At 34.2% G+C, this 18,762-nt stretch overlaps 1 protein-coding gene across 2 annotated transcripts; it reads left to right on the forward strand.

Moving 5' to 3' along the window:
* Positions 1–39: 39 nt before the first annotated feature.
* LOC107867024 (probable serine/threonine protein kinase IRE4) lies at positions 40–18,559 on the forward strand. Of its 2 annotated transcripts, none has more exons than XM_047411222.1 (17): positions 40–63; positions 9,425–9,516; positions 9,649–9,840; positions 10,080–11,312; positions 13,105–13,277; positions 13,354–13,597; positions 14,269–14,361; positions 14,562–14,702; positions 14,782–14,874; positions 15,066–15,258; positions 15,408–15,493; positions 15,993–16,081; positions 16,873–16,924; positions 17,036–17,092; positions 17,193–17,336; positions 17,632–17,709; positions 18,015–18,559. In XM_047411222.1, the coding sequence occupies exons 3-17, from the start codon at positions 9,688–9,690 to the stop codon at positions 18,111–18,113; spliced, it is 2,928 nt and encodes a 975-aa protein (XP_047267178.1). In that variant the 5' UTR covers positions 40–63; positions 9,425–9,516; positions 9,649–9,687; the 3' UTR covers positions 18,114–18,559. The 2 variants fall into 2 exon arrangements, with proteins under 2 accessions (XP_047267178.1, XP_047267177.1); XM_047411221.1 differs by lacking the exon at positions 40–63 and adding an exon at positions 6,823–7,769.
* The last annotated feature ends 203 nt before the right edge of the window (positions 18,560–18,762 follow it).

Consider the following 18,762-nt stretch of genomic DNA (forward strand, 5'->3'; position numbering starts at 1 on the left):
TTCCTTCAGGAATTTCAGGGTTCTTAAAATTCCCGCTTGTGCATTTAATGCTGAATTCCTCATGTAAGTTAACACTTTATTCAAATTTTATCATTGGTTGAGGCATAATCTTTCAAGGTCATGTTTGTTTGCAGTTTATTTATGCTTGTGTATTCATGAACTGCTTGACATCTCGTACATCAGGATCTAGCAGTCGGTCATTATTTGGCTTTTGAAGTAGATTAGTCAATGTAAAAAGCGTTTTGTTATGGCTTCATTTTGTGAGGACTTGCTCATGTTTCTCACTGAGATATGATAATCTTCTTGGTCTAGCACATCTACTATATCGAATGGAAGTGTCACAGTGAAAGATCCTGATGATTCTAATAGACAATTAAGTATTAACCTTTAGTGCAAGTGATGTGCCATAGGTACCATAGTTTTCGCTCACGAGCTCGTCTAGTTTAAGATCAGCTGAATCTTTTCAAAATCCCTTTTTTCCTTTTTCTTTGGGTGGCTGGGAAAGGAAAGTATAATCCATTTGTTTGCAGGATGCCTTTGGTTTTGTCCACCTACTTCATTTGCTTACCAAAAAGTGCTTCTTGAAACAACACATTTAACCTTTAGAAGGTAGCGTTAGGCATAGTTAGTCAAGATATAGAAGAAACATAAGGGTTATAAAGAAGTGAGATGTCATTCTTCACAAAATGGAAGTTACTGCAAATTGCAGTAGAGTAACTTTATACTGAAACTCCATAGTTGCAAAGAGTCATAAGTTGGTAACGATGAACTAGATATTTTCAATTAGATTTAAAACCTTAGTGTTATTTTAGTGTAAAGTCTGTGTGAATTCCTAAGATGCCGAGAAAGGTGTGTTTTGTCACGTGGTTAGCTGCTAGAGTTGGGTGATCCTGATGGCGGAAAACCTTAGGAAAAAAAGGCTGTTTGCATTAGTTGGTGTTATTTATGCAAGGAGGTGGGCGTAGATGTGGATCGCCTTCTACTTGATTGCATCATGGCCACGAGACTCTGGTGGGATATGTTTAGTTGGTTTGGCATGTCTTCGGTGATGCCAAGGTCTGTGAAGGACCGATTGTTATGGAATATTATTCCTATGGCTTTGATGTGTGGATTATTTGAAGGGGTAGAAATGAGTTTTTAGGCCGTTAAGGAGTAGTCTTCGATTCCTTATTTATTTTTGGTGCACCCACGTAGTTCCGAGATGTATAGAGGTACGAGTGTCTTTGGGAGAGAAGCATGTTGTTTTGTAGGTTCTTTACTTTTGGTAAACTGCTTGTATGCGATCGATTTTTGGCTTTGTTATCAATGAAATTGTCTACAATATCAAAAAAGTATAGTGTAAAATGATCATAAAAGGTTGTGACAGAATGGTAAATACTCCTCTATCCTTAACCAAATATCTGAATTAACCAAGTCCTAATGGGGGTAGGGAAAAGCTGGTGGAAACAAAAACTATAGTGTAAAATGTTTTTGTAGAAAATATTGTTCACCACTAATAGTTTGTACAATGGAATAGTAATTGTTGTGTTAGTCATTATCAACAATTGGTTGGAGATATGCAGCCTTGCCTGTGGCGTGGTGACTAATGAAGTAGGTTGAGAATCGTGAAATTTCAAGTAAATTTCGATAGAGATAAAACCCCAAGTGATTTTTTCCTACGGTGGAACATGACAAGTATCACGTGAAGTGAGGGTGAGGTATACGCAGGCGAACTCGAATATCACGATTATAAAAAAAATACACTTGCTTGAACATAAAGTTGCACTAGTGTATGATGACATCATGTGGGGGAGGGTGAGTTGTATCAGTAGTGTGTGGTGATTTTTATTAGGACTATCAAAGAGAAACAAAACTTCATACGTAACTCAGAAAAAGTCACATGTGGTATAACTACAAGTTATTTTCTCTATCAATCACTATTTTTTTTTCTTTATTTCTATTATTATTATTATTATTATTATTATTTATTTATTTATTATTCTTTTTTATTTCCTTGTTTGAAGTTTGTTGATAACATAAGAATAGTCTTTACTAGGATGAATTCTCTATAGGTACAAACTACAAAGGGTTCTTCCAATAAAAATTAACTAGCTCATTGATAAACTACAATCATTGAAAAGATATTTACAAATAAATACATATTATGTAATAAAGTTATCAAAAATAGGTTCATTTGAGAAATTTCTAGCCTGCCAAATTAGGAAAAATAAGTGAAAGGGCAATCATCTATTTTTAGAAGTGTTCGTCATTCGTGGATAAAATTATTTCCTTTACGATTTTCCAAAAAAAGGGATATCAAATAGATAAAGGTCCAAAAAGGTAAAAATCATCCAAAATCTTGAGGGGCCCCACCTTCTTTTCCTTTTATTTCTGATTTTTCCATTTCGCCGTCAGATATTTAAGTTGGAGCTTGATTAAATAGAGTATCTGATACCTGTATTATAGTTCGAGCAAATTATATTTATGTCAAAAAATTCTATATTATAGGTAAAACATTTTTGAATTAGAGATCCCTATGTAAAGATGTAGTAGTAGTTACTTTTGCACCATAACTCTAATTGGTCAACCTTTTTTTTTTTCAAGGAAAAAAAAATACTGTGTAATACTTTTAAAAATAAATAGCCTAAATTTGACATTTTTTCAAAAAGTGACCAGTTGGGTATACTATTTTTACTTTATAGTCATTGTCTAATTTGGGTCATTTTGGTCCATGTAGTTCAAATACAATTTATATACAATTATGATACGGTCTACAGTTTTCAACTTGGGCCATTCGACCCTTTTAAAAATATTTCATTTTTTTTGGCTATAAATTAACTTAAAAAATATTCTGCTTTTTTTTTTATTGTTTAGAAATAATAATTAAATATAATTATATAAAAATGGTATAATTGTTATATAGAATACGTATCTATATAAGATATATGTATAGAAATTGTATAGTTCAATCAAATATGTATATGCATAAAATATATATAAAAAAATATATAGAAAGTGTATAAAAAATTATATAATTGTTGTATAAAATATGTAAAAAAAAAAGTATAATTATTATATAATTTATGTATCAAAACTGTATAATTTTCGTATAGAATATTTATATATATAAGATATGTATAGAAACTGTATAGAAGGTGTGTAAAAATGATATAAAATAAGCCAACAAATTAAAATGGCTAGAAAATAAAATTTAAATTTCATGACTATTTTTATGAAAATAGTTTAATTTGAATTGCGGTTTCTCTTCTTTCCCTTGAACATGATGTATAGTCTTGATACTTAGAATTTTCTTTTTAGAAAAGAAGGCAAATTGTTCATTAACCTTTATGTTTTCATTCCATTACCAAGTAAGTGTGATGGCCTTTCGAAGTGGTGGAGGGGACCATGTATGTATTTGGTTGAATATTTGTAAGCAATACATCATCTTTAACAGCCATCTTTTACTTGTCACCTATTATTATTAGACTTATTATTAGTGATAGTTTACTAGTTGGAATTTACTAAAACGACTTATTATTAGTGATAGTTTACTAGTTGGAATTTACTAAAACTTCTTCAAGTGTTCCACGCCGTGTTGCCAAAAAATTGGCATGCTGGACCAAGTCAAATGCATGACAATAACTATATAATTTACAAGTGGAATATGAGAAAAATAGGATTACGTAAATTTTATCTTTATTTTTGTGAAATCGAGTGATCATTTTTGATAGACCTTTGACTCAAAAGAAATGTGTTTGATATACCTATATAAGAAAAGAGGTAGCGAAATAATAAGATACGAAACATCCTAGTAATAAAGAGTAATATATATGGAAGTAAATATTTATCTATAAATTTACTGACTTGAACTTATCAACACACAACACACTTATAAAAAGGATAGCTCGGTTCACTAAAACTCTCGCTATGCGCTGGATTTAGGAAAGGGTCGGACCACAAGAGTCTATTGTACTCAACCTCACCTTATATTTCTGTAATGGGCTGGGTTTAGGGAAGGATCGGACCATAAGCGTCTATTGTACGCAGCCTCACTTTATATTTTTGTAAGGGATAGTCTTCACGGCTTGAATCTTAACCTCCTCACCTTATATTTCTGTAAGGGACAATCTTCACGGCTTGAATCTGTGACCTCCTAATCGGTGGTGGAGCCAGGATCTTCATTGAAGAGGGTTAGAACTAAATATACGAACTAATCGAAGGGGGTCAACATGTACTATATATGCATAAAAAATATTCTTTACCACGTAAAAATAGTATAAAAATAATATAATTTTCCGTCGAATCGGGTTCAGACGAACCCTCGAACCCCTCGGAGCAAAGGTAGTTCTGCCACTGCTACTAATCACATGACAACAACTTTATCAATTACTTTTAACATTTTTCATGTAACACATACCTATCTTGCCAATACAATGTAAACTACCTCTTAGTCCATGCAAGTTGAAATTGACATAGTTCCTTTGTTATTTTGGTTTGCCGTTGAGAAAAAAATTGTTAGCCTTAGTCCTGTTTATTCTAGTTTCTTGTTTTGTGATTTCTGTTAATTAGTACTACATATATATTGTTCCGTGTAATTTGATTATAGTTGTATTTTGTGATAGTATTGTTCTACTAGTATCGGTTGCGCTTATTATCTATTGTATTTTCATTATTTTTTTTTTAAAACTATTTTTATTTTTAACCGAAGTTCTATCGAAAACAAGGGCAAACCACCTTATGTTTTGGGGTTCATCCGAACCTTATTCGGCGAAAAATTATATTATTTATTCACGATTAAAATTATTTTTTATTATATATATAATTGATGTTGAACTACCTTTGATTAATTTGTGTGCCTACTTTTTTTTTATTTTAAGTACTCTTTTTTAAAAATTTTTGACTCCGCCATTGGAGGTAACATATGTATTCAACCAGGTAGTTGGTCTATGTCACTATTGTATATGCTAAACGTCATAGATAGGAATAAAACAACTCAAAAAGAAAACGATGTATAAGTACCGTTGCAAATCCCATCACCATTCCTAAGAGATTTTTATATTTATCCAAAAATTGAGAAATTGCCGTTGCCTAAACACGACCAAATCAGTCCTTGTCAAACTGGAATTATTCTTCATTTATTTGCCACCCCATGTTTTCATTTATTTATTATATATTTTGTACTAAAAATAACTCCTAAAAATTCTTTTGTCAACATAATATATTTCGTTTATTGTTTATTACAAGGACAATTAAATAAACATATAGTTAACTGTCAGTATAGATGGTCAAATATTAAATTATTTTTGATTGTGTGAATATATAGCAGTATATGTTAGGAAAGTAATTCTCTTATATAGAATATTATTATGAGGTAAATAATATCGTACTCAATGTATTTTCATAAGAGAAAAAGCTTTTTGATGGAATATTATTTTATGAAGTAAATAAAAAAAAATTACTACATTACATATTAATTATTTTGTGATAATAATCACAAAAATATCTGAACTTTGATCAAATTTTTAGTTGAGCATACTGAACTTTATGGGGGTTCTATTACCCTCTAGACTTTTTTTTTTCTTCCGAATTTTAATGGCATAATTTGTTCACTTGGACACGTGTAAATATGAGATTGGCGTGCATATTACACGTGTAAAAATGAGATTGATGCGTGTATTACACCGCCAGTTGCCGAAACTAGGTATAGAGTTTAGGGGTAAAATTAAATCCATTTTAAAAAAGTTTAGGGGTAATAGGATCCCCAAAGTTCACTAAGCTCACCTAAAAGTTCAATCAAAATTCAGATATTTTTGTAAGTATTATCCCAATTATTTTTATAAAATAAGTCACTATAAAACCGTGAACTTTCACCAGTAAGCTCCTTTTCTTCAGAAAAAAGTTTGGCATTCATACACGCATTTTTATGGTGAAGTAGTAGTTAGTAGTAAATAAAATGTGGACAGCTTTAGGTGATATTATGGTTCTGTCCAATTTTGTGCATAACTAAGACATACTTTTTCAATTTCAATTTTTATTTATTTATTTTTGGCTAACATAAAGTTTGAGAAGTTCGAAATATATTTTTATATTTTTTCATTATTGGATAGTGAAAAATTTTAAAAATCACTTTTTAAGAAAAAGAAATTTTTAAAAATAAAGAAAATAAATTTTTTCCATAAAATTGAGGAAAACAAGTGAGATTATCTCCTCCTATGCTACTCACTCCACCGCCACACCCCTCACCCACTCCCACTCAACCCCCACACCCCCTACCCTCGTCCATCATCCACCACAACATTCATCACCCCACTCATATTCATCCTCATAATTTTATGTGAAAATATATAAATACATTCGAGATGATATTTATTTACTTGTATATCAAATACAAAAAATTAAGAAGTTGTTTGTTTTTCTTAAAAATATTTTCTCGAAAAATAATTTTCATGAAAATGATTTCCTCTATAATACCATATACACCCTTAATTTAACTAAAAATATATAAAATGTAGTAAATTATTATTTATTCTCATAATTTTAAACAAGTCATGCAGAAATTAAACATATCATGCAGAAAATTGAAGTTAAAAGAATTACTTTAAAAAAAAAAAGTAAACTTCTTTTTAACTTAAACTTATGTTAAGTTTAAAATAAATACTAAAACATTCCGAATAAACTAATACTAAAAAATAGAGAAAAGGACAAAATCAGTTTTTTCTATTTTTTGGTTTAGATGTCCTTTTTCTCTTTTCAGTGAAATTACTAAAAAAAAAAATAACAAAATCATTTTTTTTTTCTTGGTTTGACTGTCTTTTTTTTTTTTTTTTTTTAGTGAAACAGATCCATTATTACAGTAAACAATAAAAAGGGAAGAAGGTAATAAAAGAGAATTAAAAGGATTTATCTTTTTGGTAGAATTCAATTCAAACTACTCTGAAATAGGATCAGAGTTGCAATAAACACATTGCAACTCAGATCCTGAAGCAATAAATACAATATAAACACAAACAAAAAAATTAACTTCTCATTGATTTTCTATATATATAATTTTCTCATCTCGTACACGCTACCACTCCATTTCTCCCCTTCCCTTTTTCCGTTTGAAACTTGTTAACCGTTACACCTTCCAACAGCAACCGCTCACCAACAACTCAAGCTCTTCACTTAATAAACTCCGTTTGATCAATTTTCTCATTTGTATTTTTCACTGTTTTCGTAATCGTGTTCATCGTAAATTTGTTAAACGAGTTTTTATAAAATTTTTTTTTGAATTTTTAGAATTATTTTTCACTTTATTCGTAATCGTGTTCATGTAAATTTGTTAAACTAGTGATTTTTTTGATTATTTTTACTGTATTCGCAATCGTGTTCATTATATATTTGTTAAACTAGTGATTTTGTAGTTTTTTTTTTTGAACTGTATTCGTAATCGTTTTCATAATAAATTTGTTACTAGTTATGTAGATTTATTTTTTGAATTTTTTTCACTGTATTCGTAATCGTGTTCATCGAAAATTTGTTAAACTAGTTATTGTAGATTTTTATTTTTTGATATTTTGTGATGGCGGAGTTGAGTCGGAACGGCGGTGAGTCGTCGCCGCCGGAGACGGCGACGGGAATACCGACCGGTTTGAACCGGATCAAAACTAGGAGACTTGAGAATAAGGAAAGGCCGAGTTCAAGGCTTGTAGTAGATTCCGATAAGCTGAATAATGAGTCGTCTCCTCGTTCTGGAGCTACTACACCTCGTTTAAAGCAGGATCAAAGAGCTGCAGCTAAAGGACGGAAAGGTCATTTTGCTAAATCTGCTTTTTCTCAACTGTTAAATACAGTTGATATTTGTGTTGTATGCATTGCGATGTTTGTTGGCGCTGTTGACGAGTTTTTGATTGTGAGGTTTTTAATTTGATTTGTGTATTGTGTTTGTTGCAGTGGAAGAAATATTATCGACTTAATAGTAATGGACAAAAGTGGCGTTAAAGTTTAAAATTTGAATAGTTAAATGAACTATATTATGCACGGATGCCCCAGTACGGAGGTGTGAGTGTTGGCTATGGACTGTTTTAGGAGGGGTAGACTGAAGAAGTGTTAAGAAGAGCTGATTAGACATGACATGATGCAGCTTCAACTTATCGAGGATACAAATTAGGATAGAATGTTAGTAGATAGCAATGTGTTGTCTTGTTGTCCGTTTATACTAGTAGTCGTAGCGTTGTTCCTGTTGTAATTTCTTGTCCTTTGGTTTTTGTTACTATATGTTGATTTCTTGTACCTCGATTACCATATTACTTTGTTGTAGTTCCTGTTCTTTTACTATGTGTTGTTTTTTGTTATTAGCTGTTGTTTTTTGTACTTCCGTTACTTTTTTCTTCGCTGGATTGCTTTGGACTGTTTTTCTTGAGCCGAGTGTCTATCAAAAACAACCTCTCTACCTCTAAGATAGGGGTAAAGGGTCTGCGTACACTCTATCCTTTCCAGATCCCACTTTGTGGAATCACACCGGGTATGTTGTTGTTGTTGTTATTATGGAATAGTACTAGTATTATTTATGGAGTGGTGTTAAAGCATTTTGGAATGCTAGAGTGTAGTCTGCATTGGAATGGAAGGAGTAGGAACTTTCTATTGTTTGATCTAGTTACATGCTTGGCTTATCATGCAGTAGTCATTGCACATCCCGATGCTGTATTGGCCATATTTTATCTGCATGTCTAAAGATTATACATTTTTTTAATAAGGATTTTAAATTCTAGAACTGTCAGTGATAAGTAGTAGATTTTAGTTAAGATGAAAGAAGATATTCTTTGGATTTAATGGTCTCCTGTCTAAAGTTTGGATCTTACAGAAAGAAGCTCTTAGTGTTGGGACCAGGGGATTATTGAAATTTTGGAACTAATATCCACTTCTGATTATTTATGTCCTTCAGGTGAAGGATCCTTCTCAAAAATTTGAAGTCCTTCAGCTGAAAGCTGTATGGTAAAACTTTAGAAAAAAGTTGGTATAGGTAGAGTAACTTGTAACTTGTGAATGTATGCACAGTTTAGCGGTGACGTCTATCAGTAATTGAATGAACCAGTGTTCAAATACCCTATCCTGCCATATGAATGGAGAAGCACGTTTGCAACGGGGAGCTGATCATATATCTTCCTGAAATTGCAGTCTGAGCAAGTATACTTTAAGCTATTAAACAATCCAACTGTTATTTTTGCTTTTACCCATATTGTATTAATGGCTAATGCTTCCAGATTACTTATTATTACCTAAAGTTTTGAATTCCTTGTTAAGGTTTAAATTCGCCTTGATTGTAAATTCTCTAAGTTTGTGTTTTCTCAATTGGATGGAATCTGCAGGCACTCAAAGGAGATCAGTTCTCTGATTCTCGGCAGCTCTTCTTTTCTGTCTAATTGGATCTCTGTTCTAATGAATTTCTGGCCCCTTTATTTAACAGGACACCGTAAAGGCAGAAAGATAGCTAGTTGGTTTGCGTCATATCTCATTAAGGATTTTGATCAAGCTGGTAGTGGCTTATCTTTAAACCAGGTAAGAAATGGTTCCGCTTGCATGTATAATTAGCTTCAAGTTATTCTGGATGTGCTATGCTATGTTTCTGCTCTTAATTTGATGATAATTGGTATCCCATGTGTCTCACTAGATGATAATTTGCAAATTTAGGGGTCTGACAAGGAGGGTCCTGGAAGGAATGTGCATAAGATGGGAAAGCATGTGAAAGTGAAGCAATCTTCCCAAGGAGCACTGCCTAACAGTAAAGCAAACAAAACATTCAAAAGCTTCTCACATGAACTAGGTCCAAAAGGCGGGATTCAACCATCACCTCCACGAGCTCACAGCTATAATGATCTGAAGGTATTTCTTTTGACATTTCTGGTTCTGGTATTTCCAGTTATTATGTGAGGGTGGTAAGTGATAAGCATAGGTAGGAATTAGGTTCCGGTGCTTCCAGTTATTATTTAAAGGTGTTAAGAGATAAGCATATGAAGGAATTACGTTCATTTGAGAGTAAAATGGTCAAGTTAAGTCAGTTAGAGTGGCTGATATGGTTTTTGATGTTCTGTATTAACTTCCATTCCATTGAATGAATGCAGGAGCTGCTCGGATCTCTTCGTTTGAGATTTGACGCTGCAAAAGAAGCTGTGAACGCAGAGCTAGGTGGTTTCTTGCAGGAAGTTGTAGAGATTGTACAGAAGAATGATTCCTTGCCTCTGGATGGACAAAAGATGGCTGAAGAACTTGTTGTTCTTGCTCAAGAGTGTATCAAGATGACCTGCTTAGAGTTCCGTTCCAAGTGTGAATCAATTGTCCAAGACCTGACAGTGAAAAGACAAGAATGCCAAATGGGTCTTTTGAAGTGGTTGTTGACCCGCATGCTTTTTATATTGACACGGTGCACAAGGGTGTTGCATTTTGCGAAAGACAGTGAGCCAATTGATGAGACATCTCTGGCCAAGCTTAAAGAGTGTCTAAATAGAATCCCTTCTGTTAAAACAGATTGGGTTCTCAAGCGAAGGATTTCTGATACAGGAGCAGGTTGTAAGTTGAACAAAAAGTCATGTGGCAAATGCAGTTTGGAGGAAGAAAAAACATCGAAAAATTCCTCTCACTCACATCAGCAGAAATATGAAGTTATCTTGGATGGAAGTGTCACTGTGCTCGAAAAAGATCCCATGTCTATTGAACCAACACCATCGTTTAATAATAACCCTCCAGATATTCAGTCTAACATTAAACCATTGAACAATATCAGCGACCAAAGTAGTGGAGAATTGCGAAACGAGTGTAGACAACAGTTTCCCGATGATTCTAATTTGGTGATTTGTAGAATTTGTGAGGAACTTGTTCCCACTATTCACTTGGAGCCTCATTCCTATATATGTGCTTATGCAGACAAATGCGATTCGAAATCTGTAGATGTCGATGAGCGCCTTTTGAAATTTGCAGATTTACTGGAACAGTTTATGGAGTCACGTAATTTAGGATTTCAGGTAACTACTGAGATCCAAGAAAATTCGAAATTGAAAAGTGAAAATTCCGGAAACACATCTGAAGGTTATTCACCTAATATGGGTGAGTGGAGAAGCAAAGGGATAGATGGAATGTTTGAGGATCTTCATGAGATGGATACTGCCAGTATAGAAGATTCTCCATTAGCAGCATTCGTTAATTTGAAGAGTCACTTGGGCTCAAAGTTCAATCACTGTGGTCCACCATCTTCAACTGGGAGCATGACATCAGTATCCTCGACAAATACCCCTCGGGCACTAAATTTTGACTTCTGGTTAGATCATAACAATCTTTCTGAGCTAGAGGATGTTCAGCAGGTTTGTCACTATACTTTGAATGAGAAGTACCTGTAGTGTTTTTCCTGTAATCCACCAAGTTAGTAGTGAAAAAGCACTGGAGTTGAAATCCTAGTATTCCATTCCATATATTAAAGTTCAATTAAAGAAAGTATCACTTGAAGTTCTATTGTCTTAGAGGAGGAAAAGGGAGTTAGAGAGAGAGAGAGAGAGTACGGATCATTAGCAATATGGATAGCTACAAATATTGGGATGAGTCTTACTTTGAGTGTACTAGATTTTTATATTTCTCTAGAGTGGCTTACTTCAAAGGGGAGAGCCTTGGAGTAACTGGTAAAGTTGCTGCCGTGGAGCCATGTAAACAACCTCTTGCAGAAATGCAAGGTAAGTCTGCGTACTATAAAACCCTTGTGGTTTGGCCCTTCCCGGACCCGCGCATAGCAAGAGCTTTCATGCACTAGGTTGCCTTTTTTTTTTTTTTTTTCAGGGTGGCTTACTAGACGCTTCAGTTTCTAAAAGTCTTTCCTTGATCATTTCCTTTTTGCATCTGTGTGGAAATCATGGCCAAGCAAATAAAGGAGTTTTTAAGAGTTTGCTTATTTTTCACTGCACATTTTACATGTTGGTGCTAATAAATAAAAAAGAAACTTCTTTAATGACACTTGGCAAGAAATCTATTTACCAATTTGGGCTAATCAAAATAGAGTAGTGCTTTGTTTAGACAATAAACAGATCCATTAATGATTATCTTCTGTGATTTATCATCTATATATTCTTTTTCCAAACTTCTTTTAACCAGCTATTTCTGTTTTTGGTTATTAATATTCTTATACCCTCTTTTTCTCTTTTTTTTGAGGCAGTATTGCACAAAGTTTAAGATACTAATTTGATTTACCTATTAGATTAGTAATGGTGGAAAAGACTCTGAAGTAATGTTTGAAATGTTAGTTTGATAGTTTAATGAATTTGGAATTCTTATCCCAACTAGTTGCGATTTGACGTTTAGTTATAAATTGTGGTAATGAATTTGAAATTCTTAAAAGTTGTGAAAGAGGTATAGAAATAAAAATGATGCCAGACGTCTTGAGATGTTTCAAATTAGTAAAAGTATCATAAAGCATCCCGTAAAGCACCCATGAGTTTGGTTTGATGGTCAATGGAGTTTTAAAGAAGACCATAGAGACGAGGGTTCGAGTTCCAAAGGCAAAAGTATTAGGTGATTTCTTCCATATGCCTTGCCTTGGTGTAGTTATCCAATATCTATTCTAGTAGGAGGATGCAGGTTCCTAATGAAATAGTAGAGGTGCACAAGAGTTGGACAAGACCCCACCCCCATCAAGAAAATGGAAAGAGCACATATAAAGTGGTACAAGAGAAGTATTAAATAACTAATAAGAGTATATATTCAGATCAATTACTGGGATGAGTTTGTATAATTTCAACTTTTCAATTGAAACACATTACCTACCTATGTTTCGTTAAAGATAATCCAGCTAATAATAATTCTCCAGGAATTCTTTTGTTTCTCACTTGTTCTTCAGTTTAAAGATAAATAAAATCAGCCCGAACTTGGCATTTTGTAAAATATCTTAAAGTGATAATGATGTGAAGCTAATGCTAGTGTGATTCGGAAGTTGATAGCTCATGTGCATTAGCTTACTTCTTTTCCATCTCCCTAGATTATTATTGTTGCAGTATTAACTATCTTGCGCTTGTATAGATCAATTATTTCTTTAATAAAGATCTATGCTTAACTCGTTCCTGCATGTTACATGGACTGACTTTGTCCTTCCCGTTTCTTTTTTGTACTTAGATGGCTGATTTAGCAGATATAGCACGTTGTGTGGCGGGCACAGATCTTTCAGAAGAAGGATCTCATGAGCTTTTAATTGCATGCATGCAAGACCTACAAGATATTTTACAAAATAGCAAGCTTAAAGCTCTTGTAGTAGATACATGTGGAGGACGAATAGAAAACCTTTTGCGGTATAACTTTTTGTGCTCATCTATATTTCAGAATTTATAGATGAACTAGAGCTGACACCTGTTTTACTACATGCAGAGAGAAATATATACTTGCTTGTGATATTGTGGATAGAAAAGATGGGTTTGGACATTCAGAAGGTTCCAAAATGTTAGTGGATAATTCTTCTCATTCTAGTATAATGTCAACTCCTTCAAGTTCGTCACACAAGGAAAGAACAAGCATTGATGATTTTGAGATTATCAAACCAATCAGCAGAGGTGCCTTTGGCAGAGTTTTTCTGGCGCGCAAGCGGTCAACTGGTGATTTATTTGCAATCAAGGTATCATCTTAAACTTCGAATCAACCAATGTATAATTATATTTGCTTTCTGATAAATGATGTAATTTTACTCTTGTCCTTATCATATTTGTGTTTACCAGTAGTTGTGCATCTGTCATTCCTTCATGACGAAGATTTTGTGATTGTTGTTTTTTTGAATGACTTTATTTTGGGCTACAACTTAAGTTATCCCACCTGTAGTGCTGAGGGATAATCTTGTCGTGGATTCAATAAGAAGAATTATGGACCTTTTCCGTGGTGGGCTAGTGGAACACATAGTTTTAGCATACAATAGAGAATTTGTTTCCGATGATGAATGTATGAGTCATGCTGAAGTACAATGGGAGTTGGGTTGTAGCTGTAACAAGATGCAGATTTTGTCCAAGTGTGCTTGTTATAACTTATAAGTACCTGAAAGACATGGAAGTAACTTATATGCTAATCAATTTACTGCTTTGTACTGCACATTTTTGCAGTGTATCCTGCGAATAGGAGAATAAACAAGTTGGTGAAGTTTGTGGTTAGATTAAGCTATCTTAGTTATGCAGCATGTCTTCTATAAATATATACCTCATCAACGTATTTATCTACCATAAGATTGTCAGTGAAAACTTTTTTTTTATAACCACATTGGTATTGATTTCTGACATGATGCCATTCATCTTATATTAGGTGCTCAAGAAATTGGATTTGTTGCGGAAGAATGATATTGACCGCATATTGGCAGAGCGTAATATATTGATTACCGTCAGAAACCCTTTTGTGGTGATTACAGTTTACTTTATTTTTTCCTATTTTCCTTCTCAGTAGGATTTTTTTATCTATTCCTTGATATATCAACCTTTGTATCCGATGGGACTTACTCTACCATTATCCTCATTTCTGTAAAGATTTTTGTTGCAGTTAATGTTCCTTAACTAATTTAGTTTGAGTATGCGATCATGAAGATGCTTTCACTGTTGTAGGTACGGTTTTTTTATTCATTCACTAGCAAAGACTACCTTTATTTGGTCATGGAGTATCTTAATGGCGGTGATCTGTTCTCTCTTCTTAAAAAAGTCGGTTGCCTTGAGGAAGATGTAGCTCGAACCTATGTTGCAGAATTGGTACTTTCCTGATCCATCTTTGTCTTGAAATTTTGCAACATTTTGAGCTCTTTGAAGGATGAGTTTTTCCCTTCTTCAGGTCCTTGCTCTCGAGTACCTTCATTCTTTAGGAATCGTTCATCGTGATCTCAAGCCAGACAACATATTAATTGCACAAGATGGGCATATAAAGGTAGGTTCAGAGATCTTTGTAATGATGAGGAAGCTAAAAGATTGTTTTGCTGAAAGACAAGTGATTCTCAATGTGCCACTATTGATAAAACACCTACCCCACCTAGATGTCCCCATATTAATTGCACAAGTTTATGTTTCTACTCTTTATTGACGGATATCATGTTCTAATCTTGGGTATGCTTAAACCAGCTTACAGATTTTGGTTTGTCAAAAATTGGACTTATGAACAGCACAGATGATCTGTCTGGACCCGATACAAAGGATGTAGTGCTTCCTGATGTTGGTAGTCAGCAAGATCCAGATCTATCAGACAAATCTCAGCGGTCAGCTGTTGGTACCCCTGACTATTTGGCTCCGGAAATTCTTCTTGGAACTGAGCATGGTGAGAAAGAAATTGCTATGCTAAACTTGGTGACATGCTGATACTCCCTCCCCATGTCACCTTTATTTGAACATAAGATGAACAGGGATGGTTAGGTGTGAGAATGAAAGGAACAGAAGTTGAATTTACTATCTGATCATTTGTAACAGGTAGCGCTGCTGATTGGTGGTCAGTAGGAATTGTTTTATTTGAACTCATCACTGGGATTCCGCCTTTCAATGCCGAGAATCCTGAGGTATTATAATACAGTTCGCTGTTACATGTACGATAGTTCCCTATCTGAGCGCCATTCACATTGCAATTATTTTGATATTATTTTTTGGTCATATATTGAGATCATAGGAAATTTGTAACTCTGTTCAGTTTTAATTTTTCTGTCATAATATTAAATAGGTGTGACCTGATCTTATAAGGTTGGTCTTTCACTAAAGCTCATTCTGCAGTTTAAACAATTGTCGTGTATGAATGTGGTTCCTTGAGGGACAGATATTGACTCCAGTTGACAGATGCTAAACTGCAATGCAGCTAGCATGAGCTGTCATTCTTCACATAGTTGCAGTTGCAGGAATTTCCTTAATGATAGTTGACAATGCTTTCCTTTTTTGGTTTTATTTGTTAGTTGCATGACATTTAAGAAAGAAAGCCACCCAGCAAATATAGTGCACTGGATGAGTTTCTAGTTTCTCAATAGGTATGGAGATCTCCTCAACACATTACAATTTCTGGTTTGACAGGTTATCTTTGATAATATGCTAAACAAGCAAATTCCCTGGCCATCTGTCCCAGAAGAGATGTCCTTCGAAGCACAAGACCTGATTGACAGGTTAGCTAATACCGTTTAAATTCTATACATGAAACATCCTCTGGGAACCAATTTCACTGGCAATCTAGCATCCTCTAAAAGGATTATCAAATGGTCAGATCCAAGCTGCTTTATTCTTTCTTAGATATTCATTCTGTATTAAAGAACCCACATAGATTTTGCATAGACTAGTTTGGTAGGTAAGACTTCCTCTAAAAGGATTATCAAATGGTCAGATCCAAGCTTCTTTATTCTTTCTTAGATATTCATTCTGTATTAAAGAACCCACATAGATTTTGCATAGACTAGTTTGGTAGGTAACACTTTGGTGCCTGTAGTTTGATTATTTGGAAACAAATGTCTCTAGTTCTTATTGGTAAGTTTTCACCTCATAAATGATGTTCCAGCTCCTAGGTGCTCTGTCAGCACCATATTTCCAGTGCCTAGGAGCTCTTTTGTATTTGTCAAAAAAAAAGGGCTCTTTTATATACCTATTTTATATTTTTTCCTTGATTATATTGTGCTTCGATGACTCCATCTCACTTCAGTTACCCCTGCTTGATTACTTCATGAAAATTCAACTAGGAAAAGTCCCTGCTTGATTACTTCATGAAAATTCAACTAGGAAAAGTCCATTGATGCTGTTTCCGTTTATTTTTCGTTTGATACATTAATAGTACCATTCATCCGTGAAAACACGAGTTTAAATTACTTGGCAAGTTTTTATATTAATTGGGCTACAAATTCAACCATTCTGTGTTTTCAATTTTTTCTGCTGGATGATCTAATTCAGTGGTAGAGTTTTCCTGTAGGCTTCTTGTTCATGACCCAAGTCAGCGCCTTGGAGCAAAAGGAGCATCAGAGGTTATCTTGTGCATATTATAAAGAATAATACCTTCTTTGTTTACTAGCTATATGGAAGAGAAACTACCTTGATTGGTACTAACCTCCATCATTTATTCCACATTCCTACAGGTAAAAGCACACCAATTTTTCAGGGGAGTTGATTGGGATAATCTTGCCTTACAAAAGGTAGGCCTTACGACCTATGATCCCTCATGCTATGAAAGAGAGAAAATTATTTAGTTTGACGCAGATTCTTTTCTTTGATTTTATAATTGGTTGTCTGTAGGCGGCATTTGTACCGCAGACTGATGGTGTTGATGACACAAGCTATTTTGTATCCCGATATGGTCTAAGTGGAGTGCAAGATGATGAAGATTGTAATGAATCTGGTTCTGACACGTCTGAGTTCTCCTCAAACTTTGGGCTTGAGGTAACTTATGTCCTCCATGTAGTCATTCAATTGTCCAATTATACTCAATACTCATTGTATCGACATGTATCATTTCATAATCAACTATTGAAGCTATTCTTCCCTTTACATAAAACGGATGTATAGTAGTTCAACTAGGTCATTAGATGGACCAAGATGGTTAAAGCTTGATGACGAATAGCTAGCTACGTATCATATTGAGGAAGGGAACTTGTCGCGATAATAAACTTAAAGCAGGATACCATGTCTACATTACTCTGACATGAATGTCTCTATTGATATTTACCTTTTGCAGAATATGGATGAATGTGGTGATCTCGCTCAATTTGATCCTTCTCCTCTTGATCTATCCTTGATGAATTTTTCTTTCAAGGTATGCCGTGATGTTTACGTTATATAATTGTGTGTTCAACCACAATCATATTGTTAGATTTAATCAGACTACCAACAAATTCTTATGCCAAAATGAGTCATTGAACTCATCACTACTTCGCAAGGGCTTTGCAAATTGTTTTCTTTTTTTTTTTCTTTGATTTAAAACTTTTTCAGAAGTATTGAAAGAACCTTTGCTTAGTTGAGAAAACGTTTTGAGGTATATCTAACTTTTGATTTACGATTGGAACAAGTACAGGACATCCGTGTAAAAAAAATTTAACCATGTGTTCTTTCTAATTGCAGAATCTGTCTCAGTTGGCATCCATCAACCATGATATGCTCTTACAAAGTGGTATCGATTCGTCAAGATGTTCATCTCCATGTAAGGGTCCAAATGAATAAGCTCATCTTCATTTAGTTTCGCATCAAAACCCAAATAAATGGAACTAAATTGAAGGTGTTGTAAAGGGGGGGACGTACTCCGGCATTCGCATAGACGTTGGTCAGATATCTCTCCATGCTGAGAAGGGATGGTACTATCTATACCTGTGTGGCATTCTAACCCAATGTTCTCACCAACAAGGTTTATAGCTTAGTGGTACTGGTGAGAGTTTTGACACAATAATCTCTCATATCCTTCCGTTGGGACTCGCTAGCCACACTCCTTGCTGCTTCCCTGCTTGATGGTGTCTGGTGAACCAATGATAGAGATCTCTAGCTAGTAGTTCAATCCGTCCCTGAGGGCGAGAGGAGTTGTAGGAATTCACATTGTATAGAATAATCCTTGAGGATTCGATTATCATTATTCTCTCTCCCCTTTTCTCTTGCAATAGAAACAAGTTTGGAAATATCCTTTGGCATGGTCGAAAAAACGAAAAAAATTAATCCGCACCCAGCACCGAGTTTATACCAAACCAATATATGCATGTCATGTGTTTGAATATAGGATTTATTTTACTTAACCATACTTGATCAACATGTATTTTAACTTCATTAAATCACTTAACCATGCTAAAATTACATTAATTTGGTATAAACACGGCAGGGTGTG

Source organism: Capsicum annuum, chromosome 4 (genome assembly GCF_002878395.1).
Source record: "Capsicum annuum cultivar UCD-10X-F1 chromosome 4, UCD10Xv1.1, whole genome shotgun sequence".
NCBI classification, from domain to species: Eukaryota; Viridiplantae; Streptophyta; class Magnoliopsida; order Solanales; family Solanaceae; genus Capsicum; species Capsicum annuum.

Bases quoted from the DNA above. Each gene is read 5' to 3' on its own strand.
- LOC107867024 (XM_047411221.1), top strand. From the start codon at position 7,541: ATGGCGGAGTTGAGTCGGAACGGCGGTGAGTCGTCGCCGCCGGAGACG. The intron at 15,494-15,992 runs GTATTATAATAC...CTGGTTTGACAG, and splicing joins TCAATGCCGAGAATCCTGAG to GTTATCTTTGATAATATGCT. The intron at 16,082-16,872 runs GTTAGCTAATAC...GTTTTCCTGTAG, and splicing joins GCACAAGACCTGATTGACAG to GCTTCTTGTTCATGACCCAA.